This window comes from Poecile atricapillus, chromosome W, assembly GCF_030490865.1.
Source record: "Poecile atricapillus isolate bPoeAtr1 chromosome W, bPoeAtr1.hap1, whole genome shotgun sequence".
Lineage (NCBI taxonomy): Eukaryota > Metazoa > Chordata > Aves > Passeriformes > Paridae > Poecile > Poecile atricapillus.
This window is the reverse complement of record NC_081288.1, coordinates 54,500,274-54,524,498: the sequence shown is the minus strand read 5'-3', so window position 1 is coordinate 54,524,498 and position 24,225 is coordinate 54,500,274. Positions and strand designations below refer to the sequence as shown.

Genomic DNA, 24,225 nt, shown 5'->3' with positions numbered 1-24,225 from the left:
GCATAAAACTACATTTATGTTCTTATGAATGCATTAGTCTTCCTGAGTCCTAAAGATTTATTTTTTTTAATTCCATCAGGTGAAAAAGAAACAACTGTGGGAGAATAAAAATTGGTTAAATTTTATGATCTGATGATGGAACTGATTAGTTTTGTTTCTTGAGAAAGTTTGGTTTGTTTTCTAGAAAACATGTGTTTTTATCAACAGTTATATAAATACTGAGATTGTCCCATTTCTGTCCCCATGTGATTTGTCTTTGATCATCTCAAAACTTTATTTAGTCACCTTTGAATCAGATAAGGTCTAAACAAAGCATCTACAGTGTCACTCACTGTTAGCATACACAGCAGATGCAATGATACCTTCAATATTTGCTTGTCATACAACTCAAAAGCAGTCTAACAGGATTACAAATTTTCCAGAAGCCTTGGTTGTTTTTTTCTTTTTATTCCTAATTAAACTTAGTGATGTATGAAAGTGGTCCCTGAACAGGTAGAGCCCCTGTGCAAGTTGTAACCTTAGCACTCCCGAGGGCCTTTTTCCTGTTTCTGCTGTTTTCTTTCAGGATCACAATACGATACAAAATTAACAGTTACTGTGTAACCTAAGTGAGGAGAAAGTAGTATCGAAAAAGCCTAAACTAAGAAGTGTGTGGGAGCTGTGGAATATCCTGCTTTGCAGCATGGATGTCCAAACGTGCAGCACTGAAAGAGGAGCCTGGTGGCTCAGAGCAGCCTTTCCCTTGGGCAGGAAGGGACTGAAGGGAAGGCAGCTGCTGCTCCCAGCCTGTCCCAGCCCCTGCTGGCCCCTCGCCTGGCCTAGGGCAGCCTGAAGCTGAGGAGCAAGGGGCACATGGGTGTGTCTGGAAGGGATGGATGCAGGTGTGAGAGTGAAGCTGACCACATCCCTGCTGCCTCTTCAGAGCCCTGAACATGAGCCGTGCTTCAGTTCACCTCGCTGCCTCGGCTAACCCGGTGTGACCCACTGGTGGTGCTCCTCTCTGAGGTGGTCAGATATTACAGGTCTTTCTGGTTGTTTCATTTGGTTCTGAGTCTGACCCTGCTCTGTCCTGAGCACAGTCAGTGCTCACTCATTCCTTCCATGAGAGCTGGAGTCACTTAACACTTTGATAATTCTGTTCTTTAGTCATAAAGCGGAAGAAAACAACGATAGTAGTGATGTACTTAAACTGTTTGGATCTGAATTGGGACTGTCAGGCTGAGTTTTGGTTGCTTGTGTCACTCACATCCTGGAATTCAATGTTGCATAGTATACACTAATCATGAACGGTAACTCAGGCATTGCAGTACAACACACCATGAAAATGTAATTAATCTCTATTGACAGTGGAAGTGTAAATGAACTTAACTGCTTACTTTAGCTTTAAGTTGTTGCATTTTACCATAAGCAATTGTATTTAAATTTAGCAATCAAATCAGGGTGGAAGAATTTTAATACATTATGGACAATCTGAGATGGCATAGAGCCATATTAATCTGCTGGTTTTGTTTGTACACAAATTTCTTTGCATAGTTTCTCTTCTCTTTTTTTCCCACACAGATCTGATGCTATTCCCCCAGTTAGAATTCATGAGTATTTATCAAGGGACTGTATGTCTGGTTATCTCTTTTAAAATATCACTTCTAGCATCTTCATTTCTTTGGTAGACTTACCGACTAGAGTTATGAAGGCAAGAAAATATATGCAGAGTCTTCACTACACTGAAAATATCCTTACTCTTCCTGTATCCTGTATTTTATTATCTTGATCTGAGAGTTGAGCTATTTAATTTTCCATGCTCCCCAGCATCCCATCTACCTCCCTATCCTGCCATATTTCTCAGCTAACAAATGAGAAATCATTGACTTTTTTCACCCTAAGGGGATATATTTTAAGTTTCTCACTACCATTTTCATGATTTTTAAACAAGAGCAACTGTGCTAAAAGATTCAGGGAAATGAAGGAGGAAGGTGGTATGATAAGGAGATCTTATTACCTTAATTATGTGGCAACTGGGATAGACATCCATACATTTATCTTCTGTTTCTTGGGGGCTTTGTTTTCTTTTGTTTCTTATAGCAATGGATCGGCTACATCAGAAGATCTTTTCTGGAAACTGGATGCTCTGCAGATGTTTGTTTTTGATCTTCACTGGCCAGAACCAGAATTTGCCCACCATTTAGAGCAGAGACTTAAACTCATGGCCACTGACATGATAGAAGCCTGTGTTAAAAGGTACAGTTGAAATGATCATTTAAAAATTGGGAGTGATTTGAAAATTAACACAGGAGGGCTTGTGCTGGCTTGCAGAGATATATCTATTCCAGAATCCTGTCACAGGAATCAGGGCAATTCTAAAGAGAGCATGACTTGTGTTTATTTCCAGCATCTGGCAATCAGCAATTTGGCAACATCTAGGAAATACAAAGGAGAATTTCTCTATCTGCTGTTAATAGACCCTTGGAAGTGAATAAAGCAAGTTGTTTTTTTTTCTATTCCATATTAGTGGCCAATATTAACAGAACTCAGAATTCTGGTAGAAGAATTCTTTCTCTTTTTGGACATTTCCCTCCCCCTTTACTACATTATTCTTCAAGTTCAGTTAATAGTATTATTTAATTTGTCAATTTTAGAGTACTGTCTCTAAAAAATATATTACAAACTATTGAGTATACAACATTTACACATTTATGCAACAAACAAGGCTGGCTCATAGTCATCCAGATGAAGCTAAATTTTGTAGTGCTAAACTTCTGAAAATTACAGAAAATGTAGTGCAGTTTTTCTTTGAGCTGTATCTTATTGGTATATTCTTTTAAATTAATTATAGGTGATCTGAAAAGACCTCTGCCATAGCTTTCAGTAAATATCACTCAGTTTAGAAGAAATATCTGTATGTGTAGAAAATTTACAGAGATCTACAATTAGGTGCTTCAGAAAGCTTAATCTGGACATATAAAAATACAGATTTTTTAAAAAAAATTATAGAATGGGGAAAATAAATTTTTTAGATAACTTGTGTTAAACATAAAATGTACAATATTGATAAGAAAGGCTAAACAAGCAGAGAATCCTTACAGATGACACAGTATTGAATAATTTTCTCTAAACAGAGGAGGAAAAAGTAGAACCTCAGGCTAAGGATATGAGCCTGTTGCTAGTGTGATGAAATCACGATTAAAAATCCAGAAACATTTAAAAGAACTTTTCTATTTGATTATGAAAGGGGAGTGATACAGGGAATGGAATAAAAGTTAAAGCTCTAACAAAGAAAGGCAAGAAACACTAAAATTGAAGCAATCCATCTTGGCCTAGAAGCTCAGTCAATTACAGTTATCTAAGAAATCTCAGAAAAATGTTGAAATCTTAAAGAACTAGAAGACTACTAGTATAATCTTAGTCTAATAAAACATAGAAAGAGTAGCAAAGAGATTCAATGCTACTAATACATGGATTATATTGATTTTGAGCCAGAAAAAAACAACAAACTTTATTGTCTTATTTACAGGACTATAAAATATATTAATATTTTAGTCTTAATATATAACATACCAGTCTTAATATACTAATTATTTTTTTGTGTGGTCAAAGATACTGTATGTCAGGTAATAAAGATTAGAGTAGAAACTCATAAAAAATGATGGAATTATTCTGTTATAATTCTTGTGATATTGATATGATCTTAAGAATTTTTAAAATGGAAATAGGATTCTTCTGTTCCCATCTTCTGAAAATCTTGTGTGAATTTTTGATACTCACATTAAAAAATAAGAGTGGACATAAAATGTTTTGTCTTTAGATCTGTTGAAGTATAGTTTATTTGAGCGACAATGCTCCTTATTTACACTGATGTGAGAAGAAAATAGGGGGTTTATATGATGTATCTCCTGATACGTCTTAATTTTCAATATCAATATTAATATATTCTTAATATTAAACTCATTTTCTATTTTAAAACTCTCTTTCCATTAAAGCCAGAAGAGGATTTTTTCATTACATTTCTTAGAAGGAGGCATTTTATACATTTAAATGCATTTTAGCATAGAAAAGCTGTAAAATAAGGGGTATTTTCATTGCATTGAATTAAATTGAATACAAGGAAACATATTGTTATCTAGAAATAAAGAAGATAATACTTTTATTGTTCAACTGAATTCACTGAAGAAGTGCAGAACCTTGAGATTACCATCAATGCAATTGTTTATTGAAAGGTTGATATTCTGAATTTACAGAATTTTCATTCTAAAATGTTCTCATGCATATGTATATTGTTATGCCAACGTGTTCAGTAAGATGTATACACATTTACTGTGTTGTTCAGAATTATCAGAAATACTCATATTCCAAATTGTGTTTGAATAAACAGAACAAGAATTGCATTTGAACTGAAGCTGCAGAAGACAAACAAATCAACAGACCTGCGTATACCTCCTTATCTGTGTACAATGTTTAACGTCCTAGTTGATGCCAAGAAACAGACAGCTAAACTCTGCATACTGGATGGGGGGCAAGAGGTAAGTGGAATTTTGTGTGTTTAATTCCTATGATTGGTTGATCTGAAACATCTCATACTGCAGACTGTCCTTAGATTAATTTCAGGCTAGCTGAGATGCATCACATAGCTCTGTTGGTACAGAAGTGTGCAGCAGCTGATCCCTATAAGCATCATGCAAGACACAACCCCTCATCTTCCACCAGAGAGCACACAGAGTGCTTCTGTAATTTGTTTGCTTTGACCTATGAATCTGTTGAACATTCAGAGGATTTCTTGACTCACAGCCCCTCCAGGAATTTCTCTTGGGTTGCAACAGAAAAAGAGCCCACTTCAGGACTCCTTTGTAATTGTAAAACAGAGCCGAAATATTGTCCTTTGCAGACAGGTTTTAATTTAATAAGGTTTGGTTTTAAATAGATTATAGACCCACCATTCATGGCTAGGAATATGCTGAAAATAGAGGAAAGAAATAATCAGGTAATTTAATGGGGTTTTTTAATTTGGTCTCCAAGGACAGGGACCATTTTGGCAGTAGTCTGCTGCCAGGACTGTAAATACTCCACAGCAGAGCACTGATGTGCTTTTGAAGGATATGTAAACTTCACTGACTTCTGTCACTCCCATGTTGTCACTCTCAGCAGGAATAATCTGTGAAATTAAAAGGGAATGCTATGTAGATTGGTGAGACCACCAGCAAAAAATCAAAACTGTTCTTTCTATTCTAATGCATTAGAATGTAATTTGGTTTGTAATTTGTTTGATTTGGTTTTGGAGAGACAGTAAAAACATTTTTCAGAATTTGGCAACAAAAAATGGGCGTCTGCTTTAGGCAGCTTCACAATTGCACTATATGGACATTTTTTTCAGTTGATTTTTGCATTTCTGTACTGTGTTCTTCATTTCATTGAGTGATCTTTTCAAGTGAGCATATTCTATGTAATTGTCTTTTCTTTTCCTAATTCAATGAGACATTCATCATTTTCCTGTTATACCCTGTCGTCTTTATTTTTCCTTTTGGTTTTCCGTGACATGAACCAGTTTGCTAGTCAATGGGTAAGTGTCTTTTCATTGTTTTTTTTAATTTTCATTCTTTTTCTTTGAATATTTACAGCCACTTTTTGTATTACATGGTAATATGCTTTTCATGTTAATTTGTTAGCCAAAATTCCTTCACGGTCTTACTGTGCAACAGCCTGATCATCAGCTTCTCAGTCCTTGTTCGTCCTCCAGGGTGATTCAAGATGAAGTCTTCACTTTTCTGCTTTTTAGACTCAGTGTCCTGTCTTACCAGATCACAAAGTTTTGGATTCTCATCAGAAGGAAACCACAACTATCGACTCTTTGTCTGAGCTGATGCTGCCATTTCACCTTTCATGTGTGTACAAGCAGTAACCTGCAAACACACACGTGCACGTACTGCTCTGGGGACAGGCAATAGCAAATAGCAAATATGCCTATAGTGAGCTGCAGACAGATGGAATAATCCATCTTTTTCCAGGATGTGCCTTTCTCTTGCCTCTGTGGGTTATGCCTCCTGCACTGTCAGCCAGTCCCCAGCCAAAGCTCAGCCAGTTTCTTAAAGCCCAGAGTCAAATCATCTTCCACGAGGATCTGAAGTTTTGTTTTGCTGAGGGTGACTGTTTTAGTGGAAATTAGCACTGGAGAGGAGTGGGTCGGAGTATTTATGATCTCATGGTACTCACAGTAAATTGTGAAAAAAAATCAGATTAATATAATTTAAAAATTGTTTCTGAAGAAATGTCATGGTTTTGAAGCCATGTTGTGGTTTTTGAAAAGCTTGATTCAGTTCTTTTTTCACCTTGTTCAGAGTGAAGTTACTGCTTATACTGCGTTTCTACAAAATTGTATTTGCTTTGTGATGAGAAAAAAGATAAATACAAGAAAAAACAAAAAAAAATGTAGGAACTGATCTTACATAGATAGATATATTAATTTAATGTACTGTGAACATTAAGTTGCAGATACTTTCTGGGAGGGACAACTGATTTTTTTTTTTATGGATCACAGGAGTATATATAGTTTTGGCATTCATCAGTGGGAGAATAATTGTTTATTGTTTCCAGACAGTAAAAAAGCATTGCCTTCTAAAGACTTTTAAGCAACAGACACAGGCACTGTTTGGGGTGATTAGACCCCTCAGCAGATCAAGACAATATTTTATTGGTCAAGACATTAATATGGTTGGAATATAATATATATGAAAATGTAGAAAGTTCTTTGATGTATTTCCAATAAGCTCTTTTGCACTGTTAAAATGTGAATGCAGCTGCTTGTCTGAGTTGTGTATTTACATTTTTCAAGTGTTTTTAAGCTTTAAAATAAATTAAAAACAAAAATTAACATTTGGCGTTCGAAGCTGTAGCAGATAAAAATATGTGGGCAAACACATCTCATAGTTTTACTGTCTCTTAACTTAAACCCAAGTTCAATATCTGTACTTACTAGAAAATCGTTCCTAAAAATATTCAGCAGATCAGAATTAATGTTTTGATTTGCATGGCGACTCTAAAACAGATGAAAAATAGCCTTTAAAACTTGGAATTCTGAAAACTATTCAGCTGGCAGATGCTGTTAGGCTAATGTTTATGCTGACCTCAGTACTTTTACTCCAAGCATTATGCTGTTAGCTGTTCCAAGTAGCCTTGAACTAGGAAGATAGGGTTAGTCTTTACAAGTCACATTTTCTGTGAAGTGGCTATTGGGGACAGTCTTTGCTGTCAGATAAATGTTTCTAAAGGAAGAATTACTGTTTAAATTGATGTGTCTACTTGACAGAATGGGATCCCTAGTTCCTGTTAATTTCAGAAGGGAGCTCGGTAGGATTATCTTAAAAGTCTTTCAGATTTATTTTAAAAGCATTTACTTAAAGGCACCTTCTTTATGAAAAAGCAAAAGAAAAAGTCTATGGAGAATGAAGTCTGTTTTACTATGCCTTCTATGGCCTATTAATTTGTTACCATCTATTCTCCTTTGTTGATGAAATTTTAATTTTGCCCTTGCTTGAGCATATTGTAAGATTTGTATAAACTGAAGCTCACTGTGCTAACAGAAAGGCTCTTTCAGGATGAACAATTGGAGCTCATTTTATTTCTAGAGGACATTTAAAATAACTTATGAATGAGAGTTGTCAGACATGAAATGCTGTATTAATTAAATCTTATTCTAGTCTTTTTGCTTCTCCAGCTAAACCAACCCTTTAGAAAAAAATACATGGCCACCTTAATTATATAGGAGAAGACAAAAACTATCCTTCACATTCCTTCGCCTGAATAAGTATAAGAACTCAATTCATCTAAATAATAACCCCATTAGCTGCTTAACTCAACAGTGTACATGGGAAAATTTTCAACACAGAATGTAAGAAACTGTTGATTGGGTGGATCATTTTCAAGGGTTTGTTCTTCTGATGTTCAAAATGATAATTTTAAGTAAATCTGATCTGGCAGGGTTATCAGCTTTGCACCATTTATGACTTACGACAAAAGTGTGTGTTCATATACATGCTAATGCTTTTTTATCTTTTGAATTACAGCAACAATACCATTCAAAAATAGATGACTTGATTGATGAAACTGTTAAAGAAATTATTTCACTTCTTGTTTCAAAGGTAAAGCTATTTACATTTTATTTTAGAATACAGCAGAAAATGGTTGAACTTTGGAGATGTATTCAAAAATCACACAGTTTTTCTATACACAGGAAAATTGTGGGGGGCAACATGATTTGTAAATGCTACTTGTGCAAATTATTACATTTTATAACAATTGAGTAAACAATTTCTGTGCAGCCTGCTACTGAGATAAGTTTGTCTTTTGTGTTTATGTTGTAGATAGGAATTGCTAGAGGCTAGTAGAACTGGTGGGACTAAATTTTGTCATTATTGTCTTACTTAATACCCTGTGTTATTTTTTGTTTAATTTCTTACATGAGAACTTTCTTCCCATCATTTAGTATTTAAATTTCTTATTTAGAGGTGGACAATATCCAGAGTTTCAGTTTAATTTCTTAATGAGATTTTGGTCCACAAACCATTTAATTAAAAATATTTTATACGTTTTTGTTTCTCGAAATTGACTTTTTAGGCTTTTATATTTAAAAATAAAATGTATTTTGCCACGATAAAAGGACTTGGAAAATAAGTGAAGGAAACTTAAACAGTGTCTTGTCTTTCTGAGAACCTCTATCCAGTAAAAGTCTTAAGTGATTGATATAAAAAAACAAGTTTCCATCTCAAATAGTTTGAAGGACACAGCGAATAATGATAGAAAAGAAAGCTTTTATAAGAAGTTTTGTTATCTCTACATTGAAAACTACCCACAAATATCTGATTTTCAAAGTAGGATAAATAAGCCATATATTTACAATTTGTGAGTTAGTGACAAAAAGTAAGACTCTGGTTATGTTTTCATCAAGCCTTTATTTTAACTTGTCACAGCTTGTTGTGGGGGGATGGGGATGGGAATTGGATTGACAACTATCAGTTGAAGAAGAAGGCTTTGTAGAATCATTATAGAAGTTTAAAATAAATGTTATTACTTAACAATAACTGTGTAGAAGCTACAAATTTTTGGTCTAAAGTGAAGTTTTGATGTAAACATAATTACAAGCAGTTCACTCAACAGTTTCAAGTTCTACATGTTGCCTATCATTGTTCCCAACTAATCTTCCAGTTTATGGTTTTAGTGTTATTGAAAAGGAAGAGGAAGAAAGGGGAATTTAATCAGAAAAATCGTGCTATTAAATGTTTGGTTTTTTGGGTTTTTTTAATATCTGAGATTATAAAATTATTGACAACTGCAGTCAATACAGAGGAATTTGCATTATTAGTTATCATGGTAATGCCAGAGGCTGAAATCTCAAAACAGGGAGCAAGGTAACAAACATTCCATGTCATTGGCTGATCACTGGAAGTTTAACCAGTGTCTCCTCACTTGAGATGTGAAATGCCAGTGACATCCTGACCGCTTCTGTTTCAAGGCAGAAAGCTCCTAAGGGTACAAAGGAAGGCTGAGGTTTAGCTCTCGGTTTTGGCCAAAAAAAATACACATCAATGTGCATGACAGTCTTTACCTCTTTATTACCTCCTTTGTGTCTCAGTGGAGTAAGTGTTTGAATCATTGTCTTTAGCTTCAAGTCACTTATGAAACTAAAAATAATACTTCTCATTCAGTGAGATTTTACTTGTTAAGAGCTATACTGGGTCGTTTTTACACAAGATGCATCAGTCTAAAGCGTTCAAGAAATCACAGGAATAGCACAAAACAGTGAAACAAAGAGCAATGTGTCTCAGGGTAACCAATTCATAGAATGTGAGATATGTGCAGAAATGCTTTTAGAGTTTCACAAATCCATACACTGACATCTCAGAAAACAAGTTTCCAGCTACATAACTAAGCCTTTTGTTGAAACAGACATCCTTGACATGGACATGTTTTGCTCTCTGTTATTTTGTGTCCCACTTGTGCTGGATTCGTTGGCACTATGTGTTGGATGTGTTGGCACTGTGGACACCATGTTTTTTATGAAGTCAGTCTTTTCTTTAGCCAATCTTTGCACAGCAAAGTTGAACACTTTTCTGCAGAAAGAATCCTTGTCAACCAGATAAAATTAATTAAAGTATGAACAGCATCTTCTCACAGGCATGCAAGTGCAAAGCAAAAAGTTTTGGTCTAATAAAGTGGGTGCAGAAACAACTGCCACTCTCGTGATGTGGATTTATTCTTTGATTGGCACCTGTGTACCAGTGTCTTAATTAATCACTGTAAATATGACAGGTTAGATTGATAAATGACAAATGTAGGTTTGCACTTACTCCTGCTCCTTGAACTGTTAAGAGCAGGGCTTATTGTAAAGTGATGATCTCAATTCCTCTGGAGGTGACACTGTTGTGACACTGTTACAGGGCCCATTAACAGCATGCCAGATGGAATTTTGTTCTGTCCTCACACATAAAATGATACTCTTGGTTGTGGGAATGTCAGCGTTGGGAGCAAGGGATGGCTTTTAAAACAATCTTTATATAAACTGGAAAGCAATTTATATTTGTAAAATAAATGTGCATGAATACCATGGCTGACGGATATTTTGTGTTATATACTGTGAATTACTTCAGCAACATAACATCACAGAGGATGTGAAAAGGGAATTTGTTTGCTTTAAGGTAAATTTGGGGGACTTTAAAGCTGTAATAACTGCAATTAATAAGAATTTATTTTTTTTTGTCAGAACAAAATTTTGGCAAAAAAACCTACTGCTACCTCTTACTGAGGAATCACACTACTCAGACAATAGCAGGTGAAAGTCCAGGGGAGAGAAACCACATCATACCAGAGACTTTGGGCATACATTTTCTTGCCTCCTTCTTGGCCATGGAGTAGCAGCTCAACAGCTCATGCTGCTGACAGAAAACCAGTGCTATTACACTTTCAGGTGAAATCAGAGCTGGTTTTCTATTGAATAGCAAGGATAAGAGAAACATGGCATCACAATCACCACCTTTAGCAATTGTGCTCCATCTCCTTGAAGCTGTGGTCCCAGAAAATAATGTGATTTCTGCACAAAATTTGTGCTGGGTACACACACTGCTATATTCAACCACATTCTAGAAGCAGCAATGTTGTGTTGGAAGCAGGCCTGCCTCAGGAGAAACTTTGGTTGGGTTTCTATTTCAACAGTGTTTCAGCAGTTTCCATCTGTTTGATCAATAAGTGAAGCTGCAGAAAGGTTATCCTTGATTTCAGTACTTTGTGAGATGGAGAAAGTGGTCAGATTTACAGTTCATGTTGCCCTGCTGATCGAGGCAAATATGAGGAAGAAAAATTCCCATTCTCATTACAAATATTTAATTTTCACACTGTGCATTTAGATTTTTCTCTGTGCTTTTCCTCCAGGTTGTTTCAGTGTTAGAAGGTGTGCTGTCTAAATTGTCAAGATATGATGAAGGTACTTTCTTCTCATCATTAGTTTCATTCACTGTAAGTGTTTGGATTCTCAAAGGCTCTGTTTTTCGTTCTGTTCATAATTTTGAAATTGTGTGCAAGTTGTAATAATAAGTACTTACCGTGTGTTTTATGCTTAATTTTCTAAAGGTAAAAGCAGCTGCCAAATATGTTGATGTTCCGGTAAGTATAATACTTTTAGATTTATTTATTCTATTATTCATAATAATTCAGAAATTTGGGGGGCATTAGCTCACATTTTTTATTGTTGACATTTTGCTTTCCTACAGAGATTCATTACAGCTTTACATAGAGTATTTAAACAGCCACTACAACCCTGAGAAGACATTTCATTTCCCTTGTGCAATAAGTAACTCTCAAAGCAAACTGTGGAAAGGTTATTCTCAATGCACTTTTTCAGTTATGGAAGAGTGAGGGTTGTAAGTTAGATACCTTTTTGTGGGGGTCTTACCATAATTTGGATATATTGTTCAAATGTGTAGTATAAGAAACAAGTAAAAGCATCATACTTGAATATCCATCATAACTTGATTTCTTACTTCAGGACTCAGGTCTGCTTATTTAACCCCTTGCTTGCTCAATCTCCATTTGATTTACCATTGGTTGTGAAATGTTTGTGTGCTATAAGTAAAAAATAAAGGGGAACTGTTGGAGTTCTTTTATACATAAAGGCAAAATTCAGCTGTTAAAATATTTTTATTAGAGTATGAGAGTAGAATATCTTTCCTCTAAATAAGTAAAGTTATTTAATATTGTCATTTTCACTGTCAATATCCTTTGTTTTCTGTTAAGTCTGCATTCTCATCCCTTTTTAATGCAGTTCTAAAAAAAACTTATTATCCAAGCACAGCAAAAAAAGACTACAATTATTACATGAGTGACAATTATTATGTAAATGAAAAATTAAATAAAAACATAGATGAATTCCAAATATGCTAAACTGTATCATGGTCAGCAAAACCTACAGCAGTTCTATCCTGAAAAATGCAAGCTTAAGTGAATTTTTTTTCAGTTGATGCATGTTAAATAAAAGGAAAAATCTCTGTTTCTGGAATTTTTTGTTTTGTTGTCTTTATATTTGTTTTATTCATAAGATAAATTGTTACATTTCTGTTGTTTTCAGATGATGTTTTCAGTCTTTTTCCTTATTTTGTTGCCTGGGGTTTTTTTATCTTTTAAATAAGCGCTCTTTTGTTTCACAAAAAAGAAAAAAGTAGGCTTTCATTCAAAGGGATGACCTCATATCAAATCCAGTTAATTTAGTTTACATTTTCTTAATATATTGTGCTGTGCTGTGTAGCTGCTGCAAGAGATCCTTGTTGGGACACTTAAGACTCAAAGGCCTAAAGAAAAAAATTAGTGGACAAATTAGAAATTCACTGGCTTCTTTCAGATATTATGGAAAACTCTCCAAATTACATCTCTGTGAGGAGGAGACATCAAAGTCTTTTACATTGGCATGGATACATTGATGTTGAAGTTCACAATAAAAGTGAGACTGAAAAATACCTTTGCCACAAGCTCTGGGGAATATTGCAAATCAGGTCACACAGGCATGTACTCACTGTTCAGAGAAAGAGGGAGGTGAGCAGGGAGATGATTGCTGGAGCCCCACTGCCCTTCTCACATTCACTGAATGGTGGTGCTTGGCTTGAAGAAAGGACCAGATTATTGACAGGCTATCAAGATCCTTGTGTTATCACAATGTCTTCACCCCCCAGCTTTCTCACACACCTTTCCCACAGCCAAGCTTTTAAACTGGACCATAGCTCCACAGCTGTAAACTACAGATGTAAACTGTGCTTCAGGGAAGCTGTGGATCTGCCCAAAGATTTTCCAAATTCTGGAGGTCTTTTTACCTGTGTTGAAAGATTTTCATAGGTTGCGGGTTGCTTTTTCTTCTTCACGTTCTTTTGTTGTGAGGATGCAGTTGAGGCCAAGAGCCCTTACTGTCACAGCTGACAGCAGCTGTCCAGTCTGAATAGGGCCTAAAATCACCAGATGTCAAAGTTAAAAATTCCAGCTGTAAGAGGAGGCTGAAAGCCGTCACATCACAAGGTCGTCACCTGGGCTCAGAGCTGAAGTGGGCAGTGGAGTGAGGGGCAGCACACAGGGAGGAATGGACTTTGAGCTCTTGGTAGTGTGACAGTGACCTAGCAAGCCTGCACTGAAGCTAATTAAATGCCTCCTGGTTTTATTTTGACCTAATGTGTTGTAAAATTTCTTCTTGTCCTTCCTTACCATATAGCTGCATGTGTGAAAGTTACTTTAAAGTGACCACAGTCAGCTTTTTCTTTTGATGTAGATACAGATATGTGCAGTGTGTTAGACAATGGCCTTGTGCCCCTGTGCCCCACTCCATCCAAGTGAGATCACTCGGTGTATCTAGAGGAGAAAGGCGGGGAGAGGAGGGTCAGGGGGTTTCGGGGGGTTGTTTGAGTGAGTGGATTTGACAGAGGTTTTGATCTTTGATTACCAGGATTTGGCAAACAGGGAAAAATATGCTGGTTTGTAGTGAAATAAAAAGAAGCTAACTAGGCAAAGAAAATGTTAGAAGAAAATGAAGGTAGTATTGAGCAAAATGTTTTAGAGGGAGGATAAGAGGTAAAGGGGATAAAAAAGTTAAATAAAAGTAAATAAAAATAGTAAATTATTGAAAAGGTAGGAAGACATTCCTGGATGATTTTTGGTCATTTTGAGAAAAAGATTAATTCCATTAATATTGAGAGAGGGTTTAGACAATAAATAGTTGGACATGGAGGTGCACACTCCCTAGACAGCATCCCTCAATTTCTCAGGACCAGGGTGGGAAAGATAGGCACAGACTTGTGGTTCATTTGGCAGATAGGTTAGTAAAAATGCTACCTACCCGTGCTGTATACCCCTCTATTCATTAATCTTGCTAGAGAATTATGATTGATTACATCCAAGATAAGAAAAAAAAAAAAAAAGTGGTTTTGTGGGTTTTTAAACTGTTTAAGAAAACATGCAACATAAGCCTCAATTTTTCAGAATGCACTTCAAGAAGTGGGACATATGCAGTCCCAAGGAGCTCTCATTGCTTTCCCCAGCTATGCATAGAGGACTATGTGGACACTACGTATCTTTTGGTAATTGAAACCCTGACAGAAATAATAGCAATATTGCAAAATTACCCAGACTAGGAAGAATAACAGTGACATCTTGTGATTTCCTAAAAACAATCATGAAAAAATCTAGTTGCTGATACACTTTCCTCACTGGTAATTGTCACAGTACACAAGGTTTTGCAGTGGAAAAAAAAAATGTGGCTGCTGTGCAAGTGGAAGAAACCAAATGTTTGGAGGAAAATAACAAAAATGTTGCAAGTAGTGTGTGAAGAATGGCATTGGTTCTCTTTTTAATGCTCTGTTTCAAAAACTGGGAGTGCAGAAGCTGTTTTGAATACACAACTCATCCAAATCCACTACAATCCTTTGTTAGTTTCTCTTAAAGTCTAAGCAATCCATAGGATATGTAGAAGTACAACCTAATATTTTTCCCTTCTTTTTAATATTCTGTTCACAAAGCCAGTTAATTAATGAGAATAGGGAAAGAATGCAGTAAAATTGAGGTTAAGGAAAAGTATGTTGTTAATCTCTAATAATTATCATTCCTTAATCATGTAGATAATTTCATTGTGTTCAGTTTCTCATCATGTAAGTCAGTTTTGCATACAAATTATTGTGTCTTTAGCTGGCCATTTCTACACACATTTGCTGCATTGGCAAATAGAACCAGAGCAATTACTCATACAAATTGAGCATCCAGTTACATGCTCATGTATATACTGCTTTTTGTTCAGAAAGGTATGTTTAAATCCCTTTGTAGGAGCCAGTAATCTATGCCAGTTACTTAGAGGGCACAGAAGGAACCTAATCCTCCCTCTCTTCATATGGGCCACCTGTCATAGCAAGTGCAGAGAGGCCATTTGAAGGAGCCAGGGCTGACAGCAGTGCACAGCTCGCACAATGCCAGCCCTCTCGCTCCGCTCTTGCCTTTATGTGGGGATCAAAGGTATGAAAAGGGGCCTCACACATGTGCCAGCATTTGACTTACGGGGTCTAGTAGAGGCCAAAGAAGGAGCTCTGCCTCCTACCAGGCAGATACACATGGGGACCTTCCAGATACCTTCATTTTCAAATATCACACTTGTACTGAATGGCCTCATTTAACTGATTTTAAGAAGTAAAAACTTTTTGAGGCAAATAAGTGTTTATTCAGGTGTGGCTGTATGGTGCTATTCATTTTTAAGCTGGGTTTTCTTGTAGAACTCTATTTTTAAAAAAAAGACCACGGAAGGGATATTATCCTTGTGTTTAGGGCTTCTCCTGGCTTCCTTCTCTTCTGTATACCCAGACCTGGGAACTGGCCCTTCTGTTTTCCAATCTGTGAAAACAAGCTATTGTAGAACTGGAGGGAAGGCCCTGCAGCATCTGTTTTAAGTCAGCAATATTTTTGAGATACCTCTTAAATGGCAATCAGAAGGATGGCTACTAATCAGTAGGAAAGCTAAAATAGCATAGTAAAATATAAGTTTATGGAGGAAAATACCCTATATTTTAAAACCAAATTTTGTCATAGGGGCTGTAGTGATTGGAAGAATCAAAATCCCACTGCAGACATTTGCATGCCTGTGTTGCCCCATGAATACAATGAAACTGTATGTATCTGAAAAGGTGTTTGTGTAAATGCTTGCAGAATCACAGTTTAAATTTTCTACACTTCTCAAAACACACACATTTCCTCCTTGCCAAAGTTGCTGTTTCTTTTCAGGAAGATGTTTTTGAGAAAGAGAAAATGCATTGTAATTTTCATTTAAACAAAACAATTTATTTTATAACCATGTGAAATTAAAATTTTACCTTTATAATAGACTGATTATGCAAATGGTGCACCTTCCTGCCTGGCTTATGTATTTCATGTATTTCATTTTGTAAGAAATGATGGGGATGATGATCTAGCCATGCATACAAGTAGTTTTTATTCCAGAAGTATTTTAATGATATTTTAATTTTGTAATTCCAAAGCCCAAGTGATGAGCCTTGCAGTATTTAGAGAAGAACTTTCAGGCAGTGAAATTTTCCAACATGCTCTTTCATTTAGTGGTAGACACTGAATAAGGAGCTCCTGTGTTCCTCACAATAGCCCCCTCCAGCTCATCACTCCTTTTCATTGCATTGTTACAACCATGCTGTAGTTAAAATTACTCTCTCCAGGATGCAAGGGGGGGAAAGAGGTGGAGAGGAGAACAAGCACAAAACTGGATAAATGTTGTTATTGTATTTTTTGTATTGTATTGTATTGTTATTGTTATTTGTTAGTCTCTAGCATCTGTTCTCATCTCTGAAACATTAATGCTTTGGCAAGATAGCAACTCAGTAAAACTAGTGTAGCGGGTTGAGGCTGGTTTCTTGGTTTTTTGGTGATATAAGTTCATTTAATAGTCTATGATGCTAAGAAATGTTCTATGACAAATGTCAAAGTGAGAATAAACATAACTTAAGTATCACAAATGTACATGATTTTCACTGAGATTTATGCCAAACTGTTGCATTGCAAAATACTGTTCAGAAACTTAGGTATACCTAGCCTGTAGGAAAATGCCTAATATTAGTGGCAGCATTAAACCCACTGCAATCTTTCAGCAGCAAAATATTTGAATGCCTGGAACTTAAGGCAATGCAGCATTACTTTTCAGTAGATGCTTCAGGCAAATATTGCCAGTGAGACCCATGCATGTCAGTCATAAAACAGCTTCTACAACATCTTGGAAGCTGAAATAATGTGTTTTAACATTTGTCCATGTTAAATAGAAACTTTGATAATGTTTTCCTGTTCAAATGGGGAAAATTAAGCTGTTTCTTCTTTATCTGAATTTATTGCTATGAAAAGGTTCCTGGCAGTCAGGACCCACCTACCACTGAATAGTAAGAGACAACCTGCACCTGTGGGATTAGGTGCAGCAGCAGGAAGTAAGAGCACTTGCAATATATAATTAACAAGGATTTTTAATTTTTTTTTCCCCAAACAGCATGTTCATCTTGCCAGGTTAACTAGTGATTAACCCTAAAAAAGAATGTGCTGAAGCCTACACCCTTGTTTAAACTCATTCACTCGCCGGTGTATTCAGTTACTTGTGTAACCAGCGACAAAGTAACCCTATTTACAACTCTTAATTTCCTGGTATTTTATTTGATGTCTTTGTGTTTCCAGTTTCTCCATTCATCTCTTTGTCTGGTTCTCTTTCATTTTCAGATAGGCAAAACAGCTTGTCTGCTGTTCTGAATAAAACAAACTTATAACAACTTTCTATCTATCATTAAAAAACCCACTTTTTTCTTGGGGAAACTTTCAGACAATATTTTTTTTATTCTTACCTGGATAGCATACCAGGTTAAATTTTTCTCCCAAAGATGTGCAAATAACTCTCATTAACTTCAGCAGATGTTCTTCTAGAGATTCACAGTTGTTGTCTTTTTTTTTTATTGAGTATGGATATGGAGACTGGAATGCTTTAGTCTTTTCAATTAAATGCTCCCTGTGACAGTTATTTAAAATATATCTCAGTTTCTATTTGTTTGTCTTCTAAGGTACATGAAACTTCTTAGTTGTTGTTTGCTTGTTTAATTCTATATTAATTTGGGGTTTTTTCTGATAATTTAGGACAAATCAGTAGAGGATAGTGTAATCAAGGTTTCCAAATAATGCATAATCCCTACAAAAAAAAGTTAAAACATTAACTATTCAGCATTAAAGCTATTTTGGTGCTGATAATAGCTTCCTTTTCTTCTTCCACTTACTTGGAGAAAACAAATAAATTCAATGCATGCAATATGAAGAGATAATGAAGTATTTGATATACTGTTGGTTCATTCAGTGTTTAATGTATACTTTGCCCACCATGAGCAAAGATGATTAACCTTCAATGATTTTGGTGAGGTTTAAAACAGACATACTTTGGAGTATTGATAATCTGCCTTACACAGACTTACTTCTACTGTAGTCAGATACTGTTTAAAAGGAAAATTAATTTTTTTTCCACAGCAATTTCAAAGATAATTATCCTGCACACATTAAGAAGGATGAAGTGTTTTAAAGAACTGTAATTCTAATTGGTAAATGTCACCAGCTGTTGCAGTTACTCTTACTTGTGTATATTCTTTTAATGATTACACTCCTGTGCCACAAGCTGCATGAAAATATATTCACTAGGTGTGAAATTCCCATATGTCACAGCTTCAAGACTAGGTAAACATCTCAAAGATAAGGGAGTTAATGCTGATGGGAAATGTTACTTTTCTTGCTTTGCTTGTCTGCAAGATGAATATTTTTTATTGAACTTAGTAAAGGAAAATATTCTATTAATTGCAGAACCAATGGACTTTAGAATTCAGTGGAAGATTCATTAATACATTTGAATGTATATCTTCAAGAACTATAATCAGCCTCTCATTTACTAGATTATCTCCTTCACCCATCTCTGAAAATTTCAAAATATTTTTCCATTATTCCTCTACATTAACTCCAGTCCAATTCCTATAAATTGTGTATCAGATTTTAGAAAGTACATAAGGTTTCAACACTGATTATATTCTCTTGTGCCATCACAAATGAGTATACTAAGATAAAATATGGAGTTTTCTGTTTTAAATCTGCTTCACTTTGTGTTTTGTCTTATTATAAAATAATTTCTATCACATTTTAGTGAAGGTACTTTTTTATAAAGGAGATCTATTGATTGCTCTCAGTCAAGTTTTCCAATAGAAAATGTTTGATCTATTGAAGTCTTAGATTTTTTATTCTGTGCTTAGGATTTAGGTGTGTGATGCAGGTGTAAATATCAATGGTCCTGCTTTACTCTTAAGAGTTTCATCTAAACATATACAGATGGGGTAAGTTTTTGCAATGAGTTTTCATTGCCTCTGGAATGACCAGTCCAAGTGAAGGAGATATTTCAGCTTTTCATTGTGGGTTTTGGAGATGCTACAAGTATTAAAGCTGGCCAGCATTCGACATTTAATGGCTACTTTTAAAAAATGAGACTGCCATTTGTGTACATATATAAATGAAAAAGAAAATACTATATTTTGGAACTTATTTTTCTATATGTCTATGCTAGATTCAGGGTAAAAAGAGTTGAACCTCATAACCCAGGAGGTTTCACTCACTCCAGCTTTGAGGAAAGAATGCTGTCATCCTGTTACTGTAATAGATGACAGCATTTTCTGCACAAGGTTTGGTATGGACATGTTGCATCTCTCCTTCCCTCTTGTGTTTCAGACCTGTTTATATACATTACAAAATATTATATACACGATAATAAGAAATAAGAAAAATTTAAAGTTGAATATTCACTTGCAGGCTAGAAAGGAAGCCTTAATATAAAATGATACGTTAATATTTTAACTACATGAGCATGTTCATGCATACAGGCTTTTAAAATATGCTAAATATTTTGCAGTGTTGTTCATATCCTATTTTCATTGTGCCTGTGGGGCTGTAGTATCACATATACATGACGTATCCTAGCCTGGCTCATGTTTGGGCGTGTGGTATAAAAATTATGCCTGCTCTGCTATTCATACAGAACATAGAAAAATTTTGGTCCTTGCTCCTCCCCTAGCCATCCTCTGGGCTAACTGCACCAGTGCAACAGTTTGCAAAATATAAAGGACTACACTCAAAACAGCCTTTTTATGCTGTTTGCTCTCAGGGATGTGCTTGAGCTTAGTTTGAATTGCAGTTAGTTGAAGCTAATGTCAAACACAAAATTCAGCTGTACATTTGAAGTAAATTAGAAGAAATCTTAGAAAGTGAAAAAGGAACTGAATGCTTTTTTTAAGCATGTTCTGAATGTGATAGCAGAATTTGGATCTCCACTCTCAGGTTGGAGGGGCTGCCTTATGAAAAAGCTTCACTATCGAAAAAAGGGGAAGATGTCCGAGTTTGCCACTGATGTTGCCAGAGCCAAGATTTCATTGAACTGCATGTAGCAATGTAGATTTATGACTCAGAACATCCATTAATTAAAATATGTAGAACTACATTGATAGTGAAATCTCCTGAACATGTGTCATGGGGTGACTAAACCACTACAGCATGGTAACTAACCCAGAACTCACAGCAGATTTTGTTAGTAGTTTGTACATGTATGAACATGGTAACATTTATTTTCATTATGTTTAACTTATTTAAGTCTCAGTTGTTGAGAGGTTTGTCTTTCCCTTCCCATTACTTTCTCCCCTCACTTTTTGTCTTCACAGAAACCAGGAATGGATCTAGCAGATACCTACATTATGTTTGTTCGGCAAAACCAGGATATCCTTCGAGAAAAGGTCAATGAGGAAATGTACATAGAGAAGTTATTTGATGTAAGTAACTAGCCTTGCAAAGTTTGCTGGTATCACTGCTACATCAGAAGGGATAAGCTGGATTTTGATGGTGTTAAGCAAGCTGTTCAAGTATTCTTCTCTGTTGATTTTTTTTCTTTTGTTCATTTTTACAATCTTCAGCTGTCAAGGGTGGTCTTTCCTTAAGTATTTTCTTGAAAATTAAAGTACTAGAAGACAGAAATAAAATTGGTAGAATATTATTATTTGAAATAGTAATTTTTCCACTGGGAGTAGTCCAATTATATTCCATCTTTCAATTTTTAATTTGTTAATGGAGAATATTGGATTGGTGTGGTTTGTGGGTTCCATTGCAGACTAAATCTCCCTAAATTAAGAACTTTTACATATCACTGCCTGTTTCTCTATGGAAAGAGTACAGAGATGCCAAGTACAACTGTGGGTTTGACTGGTACTTCAGTGGAATGACTTTTAGAATTTTGTTTTATGGATTTCCAGTTCAAGACTTTTAATTTCTTAAAGTTGACATTTATAAATATTTATTGAATTTTTAAACTCATTTTCAAAGTTCTAATCTGATTTCTGCAATTTCAGAGTAATCCTTATCCTCAAGGTGCACACAATAATTTTCCTCAGCTTTGATAATAACTTCTGCATCCTCCTTCCATTCATTCCTTTGCCCTGATTCCTCATCTTTTTGTTAGAAATGATCACATTTCAGTTTATTCAAGTTCTGACTACTAATTTATGTCTAGTATGTCCTTTTCTTAATTGCCTGAAGGAGATGCTGTAGGCAGCTGAAATAGTACCTTCTGTATAAATTTAAAACACTACACATGTAAAATATATGTAAAATAAAAGCTATTTAACTATAAGCTTGGATCAGTTTACATGACAATTATCTCAGTCACAATTATACAGGAATTCGAACAGGAAAAGAAGTCATCTTTTGCACTGTGAAATGGAATTTATTACAAAACTAATTCTGGAACGTAATACAGACTTTGAAATGTATTTATTTGTGTCATCTCCTAAGTATTTTAGAAAGCTTTGCTGGCAGTTTCATTTAATTATGCAAGATACAGCAAATGTTTTCATAACAGCAATTCACAGCCTTTACTATGACACTTCAGTTGTGGCAGTCACAGAAGGTCCCATAATATAGACTCTCAGCCATGGTATGTCATGTCAGTGTTTGTTGTTTGTTAGACTGGGTGGTCAAAATAAGACTTAACTCTCAGATTTTATATTTCCAGACACTCCCAGGCATCCTTACAAAAAAAAAAAGAAAAAAAAAGTATCATCTGTTTTAGTAAGCTAAGTGCTAATATGTGTGAAAAGAATGATTTTATAAAAGCTTTGATGCCCTGCAGGGGTAGAAAAATTATCATCCATCCAGCTGGCACCTTCACAAAGTACTAAAACTGTATTAGCAACTTCTGCTTCAGTTTGCTTTTGCAATGAATCTGCAAGCATATGTTTCATTTTCAAGTTTCTATTTTTTTGTTTTTCTTTGGGGTTATTTTTGCTTATGTTGTCATTTCCTGAATGTTAATAAAATTATCTGCCTAAGCCCAAGTCTAACTCTCACTGGAGAGATCATGATGACTTTTTTGATGTAGTGGGATGGGACTGAGGTTCAGGCTGTGTCACTGTGGGGCACTGGCCAGGGCCAGGGCATGGGCCAGAGAACTGGCAAGGGATCCTCCACACCATTAAGTCACCAGCACAGTTTCTGGCATGATTTTGGTTTATCACTAAGACAAGGACAGGGCTTCATGGGTTAACATGGGTTAAGGAATTCTTCTGCTGAATTTCATTTCAGCAATTAAGCTTTTCAGCACAAGAGACATCTACTGTATGGACACAAGTTCTGATACAGCACTTGTCTTTGAGTTTGCAAACCAATTTCTGTCCCCTTTTAATCAGTGGTATATATTGTATGCTGCTGTGACCAATGCTTGTATCTGTTAGTAAAGAAAAAGTATATATATCATATGTCTTTTTTTGTATCAGGTATCTATTTGTGTCTTTATTTTTCTTTCTACATGGTGGTATCACATTTCTATGTAACATCACACTGGGAAATATAATTGATTGGACAGATGCAGCATTAAAAAGGCATTAACAGATATGGAAGCTCATAGCATGCAGAAATGTAAAACAAAGTCATCTCACTGTTAATTTGCCGTTCCTGACGTTAATTCAGATTTAGAACATTATGACTGAGCAAGATTTTGTGGATGATTTTTGAAGGGTTTTTTTTTTAATTATTGCTTGAAGAAAACTTAGATATTATTTTTATAAATTCAAATCTATGAAGTTATATTTCAATAGAAAGAATAAAATGTATTCACATTTTTATGTAAATGTACTTGAAGCCATTAGGCTGGCTAGAGTTGTAGATCTTCTCTTCAAACACATTGAATTAGTATCAGCTAAGTAAACATCAGCCAAGTGAAAGAGGAAAAGTACACTTCCCTGTACTTCAACCAGGGAAATACCTCATCCAGAATAGCTGAAAACCTGACTGTGTGCTAGAGATCTTAATTATAATTATGGAGAAGATCAGGCCTGAGACACTATTTTAACCCACAAAAATGTATAATTGCAAACTCTTTATGTCTTGATATCACTGACTTGATCCAGGGCTGCTATATGCTAACAGCTATTACTGTGACCAAGTGAACAGCCTGTCTATCACACAAAGTTATGCACATAAATAACAAAGATCATTTAATTTTAAGAAAAATATTGATGCAAATACAAATGCTTGCTTGACAGTTAGTCACAATATGTTAAGGCTAGGAGTTGTAACGTTTTTAATCTACCTGAGAAGTTTCAAACTGGAGAGAAGACAAAAAAATATGTTGTGTTTTATGGCAGTGTTTGGTAAGCTTATAAAAGCAGTGTCCTGCTATACAGGATACAAAAATAAGGAGAATGGAACTGAAGCTTGTGATATGAACCCTTAAATGTGAAAGAGGTTCAAATCTCCAGTGACCTTGAAAAAAGACTGGGCTGGTAGTTTTTTTGCACCATTTTTAAACCATTGAAATCTTGTGCTTCAGTACATCTGCTGATCATGCAGCAGAACCAAGGTGGAAATTTTTTTCCTTCATTTCCACTGAAAAACTTAGTTTCTGGATACATTGCATTATTACCTCCTCCAGAAGGGCTGTAGACAGCAGGCAGAGAAATATGTCCAGGTGCTCCTGGTAGCATTGGTCTCTCCCAGGTCAGTGTGCTGCCTTCCTGCTCTCAAAACTAGTCACCAGGTTTGAAGTCACAAGGATTTTTCACTTGGTCAGTTTATCAAAGACATGGGAATTTTTGCCTTCTTTTGCAGTATGGGACATGATCTTCTTCCTAAAATCAG

At 35.5% G+C, this 24,225-nt stretch overlaps 1 protein-coding gene across 4 annotated transcripts in view; it reads left to right on the top strand.

The window, feature by feature from the left end:
- The window catches only part of LOC131592057 (calcium-dependent secretion activator 2-like), a 283,092-nt gene that overhangs the window by 240,742 nt on the left and 18,125 nt on the right, over positions 1–24,225 (top strand). For 3 of the 4 annotated variants that reach the window (XM_058863314.1, XM_058863312.1, XM_058863315.1), the window contains 7 exons: positions 2,080–2,235; positions 4,367–4,514; positions 5,534–5,548; positions 8,049–8,123; positions 11,407–11,490; positions 11,605–11,637; positions 20,760–20,867. In XM_058863314.1, coding sequence (XP_058719297.1) covers positions 2,080–2,235; positions 4,367–4,514; positions 5,534–5,548; positions 8,049–8,123; positions 11,407–11,490; positions 11,605–11,637; positions 20,760–20,867 — 619 coding nt within the window. The remainder of the gene's footprint in view (positions 1–2,079; positions 2,236–4,366; positions 4,515–5,533; positions 5,549–8,048; positions 8,124–11,406; positions 11,491–11,604; positions 11,638–20,759; positions 20,868–24,225) is intronic. The other variant, XM_058863313.1, reaches the window with a different exon arrangement.